The following is a 16,584-nucleotide window of genomic DNA, read 5'->3' on the forward strand; positions in this document are numbered from 1 at the left end:
TTTGGAAGCTCTTCAGAGCTACCTCTCTATTGTCTAACCAGATGAGGGCGTTTCATAATCCAAGTTTTTCTCCAAATGCAATGAATGTTTCTGATGTCCCTTGACCTGCCCTATTGAGCCAATTGCAATGCATCTGGGATATGGAGCTAGCTGGACTGTGCTTCTCTTAATAAAAGTTCCAAGGAAGAATGTAAACAGAGCAGTGCGTATTTCGTGAATTTTCTTGCTTGTTTCATAGGCCAGTTAGATCCCACTTCCTCTAGGTCACATCAGTTAACATTTTCTCATTTTATTAACCTCTGAAATTATTTCAACAATTGAGTACTGCTGCAGTCAAAGTCAGGAGGTCTGTATCTTGAAATATAAGTCACAGAAAATGTACATACTGTCAACCACGGCTTTCAAAATTCATTGCCTGATTTTGAAGCAAGTAACGCCACTTACACTTGTCTTTTCAGAATGTAACTCAGATTCTTCATTCATTTTGATCATTCATTATTAACAAAACGTTTCTGTATTTCTGTGGGTTCTGCACCTGATTTAAAGTAGGTTGTCTACAAATTCTGATACATTTGTTTTGAAGTTTCTTATTGTGTGTCTGGCAGGCGTAGCTGCTGTTTGCATTTTCAACATCTGCTTTTATGGTATTAAGTGTCTGCTCAGTGTTAGTATTTATTTGAGAATTTCAGTACAAGCGTTCATGATACGGAAGTGTTGATGGCTCTAGTGCTTCTTGATATAAAGACTGGTGGTGTTTGACCCTCATGGGCTAAGGATTGAATAGAAATCTTTATCATGAGTTATGGCTTCTTAGCATATAAAAGAAAAAGTGTACACTTTATATTGTATTTACACATTCAGACTTATTTTGACTAATAGTGTACTGTTTTAGTCTTGATGTATACATATTATTAAAACATATCCTTGGTGGGTAGCTTCATTAAAATGCACTAAGTTTATTTTCTGAGACCTCTAGATGTTTTTTCTTCTTAGTAGTTCAAAATAATAGACTAGTTTTTCTGCAACTTTTTCTAGCACATCATTGTCTTCAGGATTGAGGGTTTTAATTATTATCTAATTATTAATATCTAATCTGGATCATCCTTTCTGCATTTAAGCCCATTACTATGTACATGTAAGAAAATGCTTCATTGGTTGAGATGGATAAATATTTTTGGTAAAGATCTCTCTTTAACAAAAATGGTCTTAAAACCTTCATTAAGGGAAAACTTGTATTTTTACCAGAATATTTACATATTTATGAGTGTGTTAATAAAACATTCTCTAAATTTTACTGAAACTCTGTTTCTAAAACACACATCTGGCATTACCTACCTATTGTTTACTGTGCATCTTGTCTATGTATGAAGAAACAGATTTTTCAAGTAAATGTGAATGAGGCCTACTGCCAAAAAATCATTGGCATAATTTCAAAGGTTGTTAAACTCAACCAGAAGTGGGACCATTTTCCCACTTTTTTTTTCCAGCCAGACCAGTCTGTTTCTCTCCTTCTGTTAGTACGAATACTTTCATGGGCAGTTATACCCATCTGTTTTCTTAAATAGTTACTTTACCTGTAACCTGATAGTCTTCTTTTTAAAACAGCTTCAGGCTCTCCTTCAGATATGGCCCAAGCTGCTGCCTAGAGAAGCATTAGAATTGTTGGATTTCAATTATCCAGACCAGTATGTGAGAGAATATGCAGTGGGATGTTTAAAGCAAATGAGGTGAGTATATCGTATTAGTTCAGCATACAAGGTTTTCTCGAGGGGAAGAAACTTCATTTTGTATGTCTACAGGAAAAAAGAACCCCAAGAGGAAAGATTTAAATGGACTATCTGCTGTGAATAATGACCACATTAAGCAGTCTTTCTGGATACACAAATTGGAAGCCACGTAAAACCCCTTTACTCTGATATCTTATATTCAAAGATTATTATTTTCCATGCTGCTAAGAAAAAAATGGTGTACCTTTGTCCCAGAGAGAGTTGTATTCACTCCCTCCTTGGACAAAGGGAGAACCAGATATTGTGAGAACTTCTTAATGATGAAAAGTCAAAATGTTATAATAATCAAATATTTGCAAGAAGTGCCATCCAGCTACTCTGTCATTTTAAGTATTTGCTGTATCATTTAATAGAAACGTAAGCTGTAGCATACAATTAAAAAACTAAAAAATTACTACTTTGTTTGATCTCGATAGTAGCCTGTGCTATCTGTAGTTCTTCCTTTATCACATATAATTTTGCTCTTCAGTGTAACGTAGGGCAAGCTTTGTTTAACATTATCGTTACTGCATTTCCTGTCCTTGAATTCTAAAGTCTCTGTGGTAAATAGTTTAATGATTTTTTTTTTAATGGTCAAGGCTATATATTTGAAAAAAAATATTTTGACTTCTTTCAAATAAACAAGAAATTTAACTGCTGGGCTATCCAAATAATACTGAATTGATACATCTGGAATTATTTCTAGTACTCTTAGTTCTGGTTCTGAAGCAAAATTATGTTCAGTTGGGTATCAGAAATCAGTTTCCACCTTATTTAAAAAGGCAGCTGGTAAAAAAAAAAACCCTCTAACCTAAAGGTGATACTGTTAGTTGAAATAAAAAAGTAGACAAAAATAAATACAATGCAGTGTGATTGAATATTTTGACCAAGTTACTGAAGGGTTTCAGAGTAAGATAAAGAGAACAAAAGAGTCCAGTATTTGCATCTCTGAAATCCTTCTGTGATGTGCAGAAGGTTCCTGTTTCATCCTAGGCAGACAATCTGAATTCTTCAGGCCATTTATAAAAGGAAAGATACTTGAATGTAAAAAGTCAGGGAAAGTTCAGAATTTTTCTGGAGTAACGTAACTGTCAAGTGTTAAGAGGTTTGTTTTGGCTTTTTTTTTGGGGGGGGAGGGGGTAGGTACAAGCCTTTATAGAAAATTATTGGAATTATTTTTATTTTGTCAGTATTACTTATAGTGGTTAACTAACATAGAAGCTTTTAAAAATTTTGTTTATGAACTGTGGCTAAATGCTTAAATTTGCCTTTCTGAAGTATGAGTACTTTGGGCATTGCTTGGTGTCTGAAAGATTTGTCTCAGTGATTTTCCTCGTATTCTAAACAACATCCTATTTTTGGTAACACACCACCGATATTTTACCTAAATGGATCAGTTTGTGAATGTATCTTAATAAATTAACACCTCTCAGCTAACAGGCACTAACATCTTAAGACAGGTTAATGAATTACATTCAGTAGAATGAATACTGCTTTCCTGATTTTGGAACAGGTATGCAAGTGTTCTTAGTTTTGCCTCAAGTGCCCTTCTTGCCCATGCCTGTTGGAGTTAGCTGAGAGTTTGAGGGGTCAAAGTGGAGCCAATGTCCAGTCTGGAAACATTTGAAATAATTTATCTCCTGGATGCTTAACCTAGCGCTCAGACTGAGATGTTGATCTTGTAAAGGCCCATGATTAAACACGACATTTTTACTTAAAGGCTTGATGACTTCAAGATTCTGTTAACTTAATGATAAATTGATCAATCTAGCAATTGCACTAAGTTGTGTATTATTTTTCTTCTCCTTGTGACTGAAAGATTGGGATAAACTCTTCCTGTTGAACCTAGATATGCATAGTTGGGTTTGGCGTATGCATCTGAATTTCTGGAATGTCATTAATCTAGTTTTTTATCAACTGATTTTATGTACCTCATTCTAGTGATGAAGAGCTCTCTCAGTATCTTCTTCAACTTGTGCAAGTCCTGAAATATGAACCTTTTCTTGATTGTGCTCTCTCCAGATTTCTATTAGAGAGAGCACTTGCTAATAGGAGAATAGGACAGATGTTGTTTTGGCATCTAAGGTAAGAATTTTTCCCTTACATCCTTCTGAAACTGTTGGTCCAGATTAGACTTCTCATAGGCAGATCAAGAATTTTCTTTACCTTTGGCATTTACAGATCAAAGCCAGACTCTTATTTAAAATATATTACTATGCTTTGTAATCCACTATTTGAAGAAAATACTTGAAACTGCAGTCAGCTCTAGCTAACTGGTAAGTTAGGTTTGTGTATGAATTTAGTGTTTGTTTTGACTGTGCTTGCAGTAAAAGTACAGTATTTATACCTCACAGGGGAAAATACTATTTTTCAAAGACTAACAGAAAATAAAAGTAGTTCTGTGTGTTGTTGCTACATTTGATGCTCAGTTCTATGATTTGCAGGTATCTTGCAGAATGGATTTATAGGTTGATTCTGTCTTCAAAATACAACTAAATTATTCTAACATTTCTAAATAAGAAGAGCAAGTACTACATGAAAATGTTTTGGAGAATAATTGGTTCTGCAAATATGGTTCAGTGTTTCTTTCCAAGTGTACTCCTCAGGGAAACTTTGGCTTTCCCTTACCAAGATTTGAGAACACACAGTTTAACATCAGCCCTAACTCTCAATATCATCTTCTATCAATACTACTTTCTTCAATAAAAGAGGTTCCTGAAAACAAATACCCAGTAACTACCTCTTATCATTATTGCTTCCAGAACAGTCCTAGACCTAAAAACAAGTGGCATGTGTTGGAACTCACCATTCCTTATGAGTGTTTTGTTACTTTCTATGAAATCTGGCTTTTTAATTTTATCTAATGACCGCGAAGTATTTTTTTTTTTCCACTTTATTTGTGTTAAATGCTAGTCTGTAAAATTATGTGGTCTGTCTTGATAGACGAGATGATTCTGTGATGTTCCCTTATAGGTCAGAGGTTCACATACCTGCTGTTTCAATACAGTTTGGTTTGATACTTGAAGCTTACTGCCGAGGAAGTGTTGCTCACATGAAAGTGCTTGCTAAACAGGTATAAGCTTCCCTCCTTCTTTAAATCTTGACTTACTCTAGCTGGTAACTCAAATGCTTGTTCCATTGTTCCTATGGGTCATATTGGTTACCTTGACAATGTCCATCTGTTTGGGAGAGAAGGAAGCATGAGTGAGAGGGAGAAATGAGTGGGCTGAATAGATGGGTGTAATGATGGAGCAGTCTTCCTTGGTACAGAAGGCAGCTAGTGCTGTGGGGCCTCAGCGGCAGCAACCTGTTCTTATAGTGTTCTGAGAAGTGCAGGAACTTTCAGCACTACACATACGATCTAGATAGAGAAGTAGACTGCCCAGATTATTAGGTGAGGAAGGGTTTCTATGCACTTAAAACTTGTGACACCCCCAACCCCCATCCCATCCCATCAGAGCAGCTTGTTTAATAGAAACTATTACATTTCTATCTAAACTTTGTATGGATCAATCCAGGATTGCTTCTTACAGCTTTTGCTGTAAGGATTTTTGTAATGCAAAAATGCTGGATTTTTGTAATGCAAAAATCCTGTATTTGTAGAATGATGCAGTACTCCCTGGAAACAGGTGTTGAAGCAAACCAAATACTCATTTTAGTGTTAATACAGATTTTCCATTAGAAAAAAAAAAAAAAAAGAGGAGAGAGATTTACTTTTAAACACACTAATAAGTTTATTGGCAGATCAATAATAGAGACTTGCAAATCATGTTCTGAAGGCTGTAATGCAATTTTAGCAAGAAAATTTAGATTGCTAACAAAATCTTTAAAAATTATAGCTCTGGAATTAATGTATTTGCTACATCAAGGAAAATAAGGACAGAAAAGGCAACTCAATACATGGTTAGTCTGATGTTTGTTATTTCTAACAGTTTTGATACTGTCAGTGTTGAAAATGTACTTCAAGAAACAAACAGAACAGGCATGTACTGTTGTGCTCTTTATTTCTGCAGTTCACAGACCATTGAAAAGACCATCTCTTACATGAATGCTTGTTAGTATTGTCAAAATCATAAAAAGATTAGGTGATGAAATGCTTAAGCAATAGACCTAAGGTCAGTAAAGTTTTTGTGCACTTCACAGGAAACAAATGTCAGTACAATCAAAGAAGGGGCAAAAAAATTTCCAACTGTGCAAACACGGAAGAAATTCAAAGTAGAAATACTTCAAAAAGTTCCTGTTTGTACAACACAGGTTCCATTTTGTTCCCTTGTCACTGATGTTTGTACAGCTCCTAGAATAGTGGAAAAGCAGAGCGCTTTTAGTTTTGACAGATGGCTGACCTGGCAGGTCTCCATTGCCTCAGTTTTATAATCAAACTCCATACAATTTCCACAGCATCCTGCTTAACAGGGTTCAGTCTGTCTGTAAAAGTGGTAAGTCTTGACTCAGCACCTTATAAGTTAGACTGAGGCTTCCTTGAATAGAAATAATCTTTTACAATTATTTTAAATTGATGCAGTTTGCTAGAGAATATTGCAGCATATTGCTGAGCATGTTAACTATGGCTACTGTGAATTGCTATATACTTTATATTCTGCTAACAAGTTGCTTAGATGTAGATGCAGTGTAGAAATTATGTTTGTTGTATGTGCTATGTAGGTTTGTTACCAAAGGGCTTTTATCTGTTAACGTTATGTATATTTCCATTGCTAGTTTGCTTGTTTTCTTACAAACTGTACTAATGGAAAACTTCCTAAAACAGAGGGAAGGAAAGAAAAAGTTAAACCTGTCTTTTTACACATTCTAAAAGTAAATATTGCTTAGATGATGCATGCAGATTTGGAACATCCTACCTGATCAGAGCATTTACCTTATGCCTAATTTCAGCAGGGTTTTAATGAACAAACTTTTGCAGAGCAGAGTCTTAAATATTGAGCATGTGTAGTTATGTATGTGACAAATGTCTGCAATTTGTCATGTGGCATTATGTTATTGTTTGCAACTAACTGAATGTATATAATGAAGCATCTTCATCCATCACTTCAAGTAATGTTTGATTTTTGTAGAAGTATGAAACACTCAATTTCTGTTGACTTTAGTATGGATTGAGGCACCTCTGCTATGCTTTGTTTAATTTGTGATGAAAACTGAATTTTGAAGGAGGATTTTTTTGTAAATTTATCATACATTAAAATGTCTTGTCACTGTGCTGGAGATATTAAGTCCAGCTTTAAAAAGTGACTTGAGGTTTCAGAGATTTCATCCCATCAATGTTTTTGTTACAGAAACGCTACTTCCGGGATATGAATAATTTCCAAAAGTCTATTGTCATTTGTTTCAGAAATGCCATCTTAATTTCAGATTATTATTTCCATTTTATAGGATGTTGTAAAATTGCTTTATATTTCAGATAACTGCTTTTTGTTTTCATACGCAATTTTATATTGTATTACATGCAAAGTCGAAGCAATAAGTTTTAAAGATAAAATATCTCTTTCAGGTGGAAGCCCTTAATAAAATGAAAACTTTAAACAGCTTAATTAAGCTGAATGCCATGAAACAAAGCAAAGCAAAAGGAAAAGATGCAATGCACACGTGTTTGAAACAAAATGCTTACAGAGAAGCACTTTCTGACCTCCAGTCTCCTCTGAATCCTTCTGTTATACTTTCAGAACTACAGTAAGTTAAGAATGAGTGAATAAAGTTTCACTGTAGCTTTTGAATGGAAACACTAAAGTAGAAACGCCTATGTGCTTGAACTTCCTTTGGCTGCATTGTTTAGCAGATATGCTGTCACAGAGAACGCTTTCTATAGTGAGAGGAGGTCTGTTGGCAATCTTCCCGAGGTTAAATAGCAGTTAAGTTTGAAGGTTGTGATCCACAATGAAACTTAATACTCTTAGTCAATGTATTACCATAGCTAAACATATTTAAATATAAGACTAAAAGTGCCAATTGTGGTGTTCAACACAGTTGATGTATGACAGATTCATCCATAAGTCGGTATGCGCTGATGGCATAGTAGCTGAATGAAAGCTGAGGTAACATTTAAGTAATTCCGAACTGGAACTCTACATTTTCTGTTGTGTTTTTGAACAATGCTTAGTCCTGTTCAGCTGAACTATTTTTAGTTGACTATAACATTTGTTATATTTTCTTCTAGTGTTGAGAAGTGTAGATATATGGATTCTAAAATGAAGCCTCTATGGATAGTATACAACAATAAGATGTTTGGAGGAGATCTTGTAGGGATCATCTTTAAAAATGGTGATGGTAAGCAGTGCTGAGCACTTCTTTCTTTATTCTCACACTTCCACTTAAGCTTTGTTGCTCCGTATTGCCATAAATTAAACATGGTTTACTATAGCATCAGCAAACAAATGAAGCATCTTTTTTTGACTAGTTTTCAAATTACAGATGTTATCAGTCATAATGGTACGGTTAATCCTGCTTTCACATTTAGGATTGAGGATTTTTAGATAGCTTTTTCTGAAAGCCTTATAAATATTAGATGGTTTATCTACAACGCTCTTGAGAAACTGAAGCAGCAGTTTCAACCTTCCATTATAGATCTCCGGCAGGACATGTTGACACTCCAGATTTTGCGTTTGATGGACATACTTTGGAAAGAAGCTGGCCTGGATCTCCGGTAAGGATCTCTTAAGGGTTTGTTTATTTCGGTGGAGAGTCCACACTTACTAGTAAAGCTTTCCTGTTCGTATGCTTTCCCCTAAACATTTGGAATGATGCCAAAAGGTTTCATTTGTCGTAGCCAAGGTGAGCAGGCTATAGAAGGCGCTTACCTAACTAGATGGCTTCTGCTTGCAGTTTATTCCCCAGATGGCCCATATTACAAAATAATTTAGCCATGAAAAGAAATAATGCAAGAAGTGAAGTTAAACATTGAGATTTTTACTTATTATCAAGCAGGATATTTGTCCTTGTGCACTGTATCTTTCACAGTGTATCTAAGTCGCCATGGTGATTATAAATTGCGCTTTCCACAATGAAAATGAAAACATTTTACGGTTTTGAGACAGACAAAAAGCATTGTATGAGGTGTGGAAACAATTCCTGACCTAAAGGTCCAGCAGGCAGGTTCTGTGCATTTTGTTTAATTTGTTGGTTGGTTATTTTCTTTGTTTTGTTTGTGTCTGTGAGCTTTCCAAAAGTATGTATTTTATAAATTTCTCAAGTAACAAACATGTCTATTAACTGTTATAGACTTTCAGGTGTATGCAAAAATGGGAGTTGAGTTCACTTTGTGATTTATGGGAATTACAGCTCTTAGGTTCTAATACACATGTGCAAGTGAGGTACAAATGTAGAATGCAAATCTGCTGTCCAGTGAAAAGATCTTTATGTGAAGGCTTTCTGTAATCTATCTGGTGTTTGAGCAGTACTGGTCAAAAATTAGTCATTGAGGATTGCATCTGGAATACATAGGCTTCTCTAACAGGCAAATCATGCTTTAGAAATTAGTCAACTTTAGGTATTCTAATCTGAGAGTGGGGTAATAGGAGGTTAGGACTGTTTATAATAAAATTTCACTATCTAGTTGAGAATTACCAGAGTTGTGGAATAGCCAAACAATCAAACTCTTCTTTTTTAACATTTTCTTATTTCTGTTGGTCTTATTTCTTAATGGTACGTATGGTTTCTGCAGCCATGGCCATAAATGAATACATTTCTGTCCAAATACATTTTTGTTTTATTTTTATTTTGCGATTTCCTACAAAATGTAACAGGTTTGTCTGTCTTCTACCTACTATATGGGTTAGAAGATTGGGAACAGTCAATATGGATTTATCAGGGGTAAATTTGCCTGACTAATCAGATTGCCTTCTATGATAAAATGACTGAATCTGGGGGGATGTCCTTACCCTGACTTTAGCAATGCTTTTGAGTCTGACTGCTGTGCTATTCTTGCCTCTGAGTTAGGGTGTTACGGTCTGGATGGGTGGGCAACTACATACTCTGCTTGGAGGTTGAAAACTAATAAATGGTTGCTGGAGTCTAAACATTTTTATATTCTTAGCCTTGTCAATAGCCTGTGGTGAAAGTCTTGTTATTTGTATGTAAGAAGAAGTATTTCCGTCTGTTTTATGCTTGCTACCTGCTAATCCCAATTACTGCATATTTTCGGTTGTATTTTTGAATTCTGATAAACAGTGGGCAATCATTCATGTGTAAGACAAGATTCTGTAGTAAGATGAGGCTGGCAGGAAAGGTGATATATTTAGAGCCACTGCTACATATTCGGAAAAAAATACTCTGCAGCTTCCTCAAAATTTTTACTTCAAACTACATTTTTGATGCCATTTCAGTGATGTAGTTCTAATACAGCTATTATAAAAATCAGTGGAGAATAAGCATGGTGTCCTAGTGTATTTAGTACTAAAGAGGTTTTTATGAAGTTGAACTCAGTAATATTTTGTGTTAAAGCTTCCATTCCTGCTTGCAGTCATTGTAAACACCTTTAACATATGTTCTGAAGTCTCACTTAGCATTCTTTTATTGTTAAAACACCATTTAGATGTCAGAAAACATTTTTCAGACCAGAAATATCTTTGAATCTTGAAGTCTTGTCCAAAGCAGCTTTCTTACCTTCATATACTTGATAGGATAAGCCCGTCTTCTTTATAGAAATACTATTCCAAAGAGTATGAGGCATTGTTCAACATCATAATAGAACCCTCCAGTATGAGGGAAGCTTTTCCAGCCAATCTGTGCACCAGATTTAGTTAAGGTAATTATCAAATTCTAATTTCTTGATAGAAAAATAGTTCTAATGAAGATAGATTCATATCAGATTCATATTTTATTATGAACTGTTTGGACACCATAAAGTCAATTTTGTATGCCTATGAAGCAGAGCTGAAATCATTTATATTAATTGTAATTGTAACTGTTGTTTATAAGGCTAGAAATACTTAAATATCATTTGAAATATTTCATTTGGATTCTTTCATCTCATTTTTTCAAATTTTGTTGTTCAAGCGTTATGTGCTTCACAAAGCACATAACATCAGCCCACAGATAATCTCTTAACCTTCCAGGAAAATGTGCTACTGGTGGAAAGATTCCTTAGAGTGAAGTATGGGATAAAATAGGAAAGTGAATAATAGATTGTTTCTGGAAGTGTATGTTTGCTATGGGGTAGCTGAGTGTGTTTTAGGTTGAACACTGATTTGAGGAAACTTTAGATAATTTATATCATTATAAATAGACTGTGAAGAGACTGATCCAGCATTTAGGGGCAAGGACAACCTCTGGCAGCTGTGGAATCCTAGATGAGGCATAGTTCAGTTGCTGCCTTCCCAGAAGCTTAGTTTGTGGTTCCAGCCAGGGCCACACACTGTGCCTAGCAAACAGGAGTAGTGATTGGGAGTCATCAAATGTGCTTTTCCTGACTAATGCATTTTTTTTAACCTCAACAAAGGGAAACCAAAACGTGGCTCTGATTTTTCTTAAAACTCTCATAAGAAGAAAAATGTAGAAAGGGGAAATAGTGAGAACGGCAGTTCTATAATTGGCCTCTTCCATTTATATACATAACTGTGAGCATCTTCCTTCCATTCATCCTTTCTTAGTTCTGATTATAAAATAAAATTCTGGGATTGAGGTAGGGCTATAGTTCTACATCTTACAAAGAGATTTTAATGAGGCAATTGCCAAGGAAAGGTTCTGAAATGGCCTTAACTGGCAACAGAATTGGGCAAAACAGCCCTCTGACCACCTGGAGGATGACAGTGCAGCTAAGAAGTTATGACTTTGATCTATAATCTATGTTTACAGTTTACATACTTATTAAGAAGAGACGAGTCCAAAATCTATGAATCAGAAGCAGTAATAATGAGTTTTGTTGCCCTGTTCATGCGTCAGGACTTTTGGATTGCCTCTCGTTGCTTGGGTTAAGAGACATCTCTATCAAGTGAAAAAGTAGTGTCAAATATTTCTGATTTCCTGAAAAATCCAGCTTCATACATCAGTGCCAATGAGTGGAGTCTTTTCTTCTTGCTCTTTATCATCCTTTGAGGTTTACGTTTCCCTGACGCTGTTGCTTCCCTTTTTCCTTTTGTGGATGCATAATGGATTCTGTGCTTTTCAACTTTTTTCCACTACAGAATGTTTGATAACTCCATTCGAGCAAAAGCAGGGCTTCTAACTTGTTTCACCAATGTAAATGCAGAAACACTCACTGCTTGCCTCTGTCTTCTTCGAGAAGTTACTCCCAGTCAAGAGTATCTTGTCACAGCAGATCTTACAGCTTCTCTGAAGCAGGGATCACACGGCAGCCAATATGCTGCCATTGAGGGGTTTGGGGTAGGATCACTTCCATTACAATTGTACTGCAATTCCCAATCACTTACTCATTAGTAATTTAATATGAAATCTTAGCCCAGTCTGTGTGTTCTACTAGAAGTGTAAAGCAAGCACAAAATTCCCAGTGGGATTTCTCAGCTTTAGAGAGGGGCACCAAATATATGTGGGTTTTGAGATCTGCAAAGGTGAAGGAGAAAGTTTTTGGTTTTGTTTGTTTGTTTTTAACTGTCAACTAATTTGTCTCATGGGTAAAGTGGCGTCTTTCACACATGGTATGTTCTGTTGTTTAGGTTCCTGTATGTGCATTTTCTAAATATTGGAACAGGACCAGGGTTTGTATCAGAAAAGGAAATTTGTGTGTGTGCAGCAGGATGCAAGTGTTCTCCAGTAGGTCCTTCATCCTGGGCTGTCACTGGATAGATTGTGGAGTACACAGCTGAATAAAACTTCAGGTGCAAATTGCATCTGCTTCTCAGTACAGACCCAACCATTAGACAGCAAAGGCCATCAGCAAAGATGAACACTACTCTGTCATTTGGAGAAGGCTGACTCAGAGTTCAGTTCACCTTAGGCATCAGTCAGCCAAGTACCAGAGTAATTGGGGAAAAAAAAATATTTATATATATATATTCTTTAAATAATTCTTGCCAGACATACAAACAGAAAACCCACCGATTAATTTCTTAGGCAAACTATTTCAATAGTTTGCCTAAGACGTTAGCAAGGTATGTGCTACTAAACTTCCTTGGTTCTTTCTGTAGTTTCTCTAGTTGTTTCTTGTACTCTAAGTATAGGCAGTTATGGAACAAACTTACTCACTTAAACAATATTTATATTGAGGTTGCAGCTGCAGAGTGACTGAAAGACACTTTCAGAGGTTCAACCTCCTGAAAAATTAAAACTACAGCTGTTATTTTTGCTTCAAAAGTAAGTCTGAAGTCATGCATGTGGGCATAATCATAGTAGATGACATAACTTTCTATTATTTTTATGAGGAATGTTTAACTATTACAAATACCTGTCACTGCAGAGGAGCATAACATCTGTGTTCCTAGCATGCTGTGGGGTCTGCAGTGTGCAGCTTTGAGAGCAAACCTTGCACCAAAAGGTGTTGCTCTTGCTTTACCTGTATTGCAGCATTGAAATTGTGCTGAGGGAGAAGTTAGGATTTTCTGTTGCTTTTCTAAGTCTGAGGAATTTAATCTTTGTTGAGTGATCTTTACTGTGGTGAATTGTCATAAAAGTATTCAATACCTAATTACTTCTTGGGCAGACAGAGGGAGTTCTCCCAACAAGTTTTTCATTTCATTGCCTGTCTGTAATGAGTTTTTGTTTTCACTGCCTTAATTTGTGTGAATTCTGATGTTAAGTGGTTTTGTGCAAGTGAAATCAGAGTTCACAAAACCTTTGAAAAATATATTTGTTACAAGTTTAAAGTGTGTCATTGTCTTGAAACTGCTGCACACGAAGTTCCAGAGAATGTGTTGATCAAGTCCCCGAACTTGGGGTTGTATTTAGAAATAATTAAATTATTGAAATAAAGAACAGTATTAAAGCATTTTTTCCCCTCCATTTATGGTGCTTGACGAAAAATGAAGTGGAGAAAGAAAATTATCCTATCTATCAATCCAGAATTGCTGTATTGATCTGTCAGTGGTCTTTATACGACATTAAAAAGTAGGGCGCGTATCCTGCTGACAGATGTCAAAGTCAGAAAGACCAGGATGAGATGGAAAGGACCCAGAGGATTTGTCCCTAACTTGACTCCTGTCAAAGTGTCTCTCTGACAAGGATGTTTTTTCCTCCAGTTGTAAGCATACAGTCCTCAAGGGACTGAAGGCTTTCATCATTGTTTGCTTTTGAAGGGGAAGTTGTTGGACGGGTGCCCAGTTAAGCTGCAAGTAGGGTGGGTTGAAATGCCATGGAAGAGGGCCAGCGTGCACTTTAACCTGGCAATAGTTGGCTTACGTTTGTCATGTCGTGATAAGGATGGGCAGTGCTTCCTCGTGTCCTGAATGCAGGCGTTCGGTAATTGCAGTCACCCTGCTGTTCGCTGGGAGAACCCTTCAGCACAGAAACTTGGGGTTTTTAATTGGGAGATAATTAGAATACTAAAGGAAAGAAGGTTCCAAATCTGCACTTCTTTTTTGTTGTTGTTTTGAAGTTGGCTGTTTTCTGAAAACCCTGTTGCATCTGGTTTTCTGTTTGCTTTGCTGCCAGTGGAAAAGAATCCCCAGCTTTAGGGCTCTTACTGCTTTATACCCCTTCAGCTGTGTTATCACTGTGGTAGAGAAACTGTTCAGTTAGCTCACAGCTGTTATGCCAACGAGCTCCAATTAAATTTTCTGGAATTTTATTTATTTTTCTTCTGTGGGAGGGGATAATAGGCTGTCTCAGTGAAGAGATGTGGTTCTGCTCTGAAGCAATCAAACGTAATACCTGTTTTGTGTAAAATACAGATAATACCTCACCAGCAGTGCTTTCTATCTATACACACATGCAAATTTAATGTCCTGCAAATCTTTATAGTGCTACTCTATAGCTGTGTACTGCAATTAGATTTTGCATCGGTATCTGTTTTGTTTTTTAAATATGTGGATCCATGTCCAGAACTGAGAGATTATTCATGACCTGAGATGCCTAAAATGAAAGTAGACACCTCTATATGTGATGCAGTGCTTTTGAAGAAAGCAAATGTGATGGTTTTACTCCTCAGAAATGAACAAAAAGCTTTGGAAAAATGCACTTACCTATTTAGACGTGTCCCCTTATATGTTTATTTGTGTCTTTAATGCAACAATATTGTTGTAGGTTTTTTTATTAGAGACAGTGTATAAATGCACAGGAACATTCTGTGTATCAGGTGAATCGAAAGATGTATTCCTGTTTTTCACTAGCTTTCTACGCTTAAAATTAGCGATACCAGGAAAATACTATATTGTGTGTGTATTTTCAAAAGGGTTTTCTAGTATTTTAAGTTGAGTTAGGAAGAATAGGGCAAAAGGATAAGACCCTGGTTTCCATTTACGCAACTTCTAGTCTAGAATAAACTTGAGTGTAACAGTTGTTCATTTAGCCAGGAAATTAACAAATGCAAATAAAGGGCTCCCTCTATAGTTTCTCCTATAAAATTACAAGTAACTATGTTCTTCAGTAAAATGGAAAAATAAGGGTTGCTCATAATTTCTTTTTCTAGATACATATATGCAGTAGGAAAAATGAATGTTTTAAATTAATTGCTGATATTTTAACTTTGCAAGTAATATCTGTATATTAACTTTTAGAGTTTAATGTTCAAGTTAAGTGAATATTCAACCCTCTGAAAGTATCTGTATACTAACGAAGCATTCTTACTATTTTTGTTTTTAACATTAATCTTCATTTTGTTTCAGGATATTGCCCTATGGCTGTTTAGCAACTGGAGATCACTCTGGCCTTATTGAGGCTGTTTCTAGTTCAGAAACCATTGCTGATATTCAGTTAAATAGTAGCAACGTTGCTGCTGCTGCTGCCTTCAATAAAGATGCTCTCTTAAACTGGCTGAAGGAATACAATTTAGGGTAATTTCTGTAAATATTTTCTGTAAGTGTTTCTATAAGCTATAGGTGTTAAGGAACGTGTGTTTGTTCTGTCAGGTATGATTTTCTTTTGTTCTAGTATATCAAACTCTGACTCAGATTCAGGTTCCCTTGGTGTTCAAAGGGTGGTCCAGATGTAATTCTGATATTTGCAGCATTCTGATTTCGTATTGTTGAATAAGTCGCTCTAGACTAGGCCAAACAAACAAAAACCCCAAGAAAACTACATGGGTCTTAAATCTTGATGCCATTGCCTTTCGTAGTATTTGGATTTCTCTCGTTCTCCATAGCTACTTGTGGTTGTGCAGCCCCTCTCTACAGTATTCTCTCTTCAAATACAGTATTCTCTCGCAACAATCCTTTTTGGTGTTAAGGCATGACATGAGTTACTAGTTGAATGCACTAATATTTGTTTTGGTGTTTTTAGAGATGACTTGGATCGAGCCATTGAAGAATTTACTCTGTCCTGTGCTGGCTACTGTGTAGCTACTTACGTGTTGGGGATTGGTGACAGACACAGTGACAATATCATGGTCAGAAAAAATGGCCAGGTAAAAATCCTTTTTGTAGGCAGAATAACAACAGCATCTCCTTTGTACAAGAATTACCTTGAAAACTCTGATTTCTTTAGTGTCTCAGTAGAATTATATCTAAAAGCTGTTGGATTTCTTTCATTTACTGAGTATTGAGGAGAGCTTTAAAGAAAGGTTTAAATGTAAGACTAGTAGAAGGAACAACCAATGTCTGTTTAGTAAGCTATTATTTGTCTGTGAGACTGTTCTGTAGATATTTTTCAGAGCATCTGAAAGCCTGTTAATGGTTCAGATTCACTGAATAAAAGTCCTCTCAGAGTATCCTGCAGAAGACCAACCTTAAATACCCGAATTACAGTCTTGAGCAATGTATTTCTC

At 36.0% G+C, this 16,584-nt stretch overlaps 1 protein-coding gene across 7 annotated transcripts in view; it reads left to right on the forward strand.

The window, feature by feature from the left end:
* PIK3CB (phosphatidylinositol-4,5-bisphosphate 3-kinase catalytic subunit beta) overlaps positions 1-16,584 on the forward strand; it is a 129,142-nt gene that overhangs the window by 107,994 nt on the left and 4,564 nt on the right. For all 7 annotated transcript variants that reach the window (XM_048062998.2, XM_048062997.2, XM_048062996.2 and 4 more), the window contains 8 exons: positions 1,606-1,727; positions 3,708-3,851; positions 4,740-4,839; positions 7,270-7,448; positions 7,933-8,042; positions 8,340-8,418; positions 15,488-15,655; positions 16,101-16,224. In XM_048062998.2, coding sequence (XP_047918955.1) covers positions 1,606-1,727; positions 3,708-3,851; positions 4,740-4,839; positions 7,270-7,448; positions 7,933-8,042; positions 8,340-8,418; positions 15,488-15,655; positions 16,101-16,224 — 1,026 coding nt within the window. The remainder of the gene's footprint in view (positions 1-1,605; positions 1,728-3,707; positions 3,852-4,739; positions 4,840-7,269; positions 7,449-7,932; positions 8,043-8,339; positions 8,419-15,487; positions 15,656-16,100; positions 16,225-16,584) is intronic.

This window comes from Anser cygnoides, chromosome 9 (assembly GCF_040182565.1).
Source record: "Anser cygnoides isolate HZ-2024a breed goose chromosome 9, Taihu_goose_T2T_genome, whole genome shotgun sequence".
Classification (NCBI taxonomy): domain Eukaryota; kingdom Metazoa; phylum Chordata; class Aves; order Anseriformes; family Anatidae; genus Anser; species Anser cygnoides.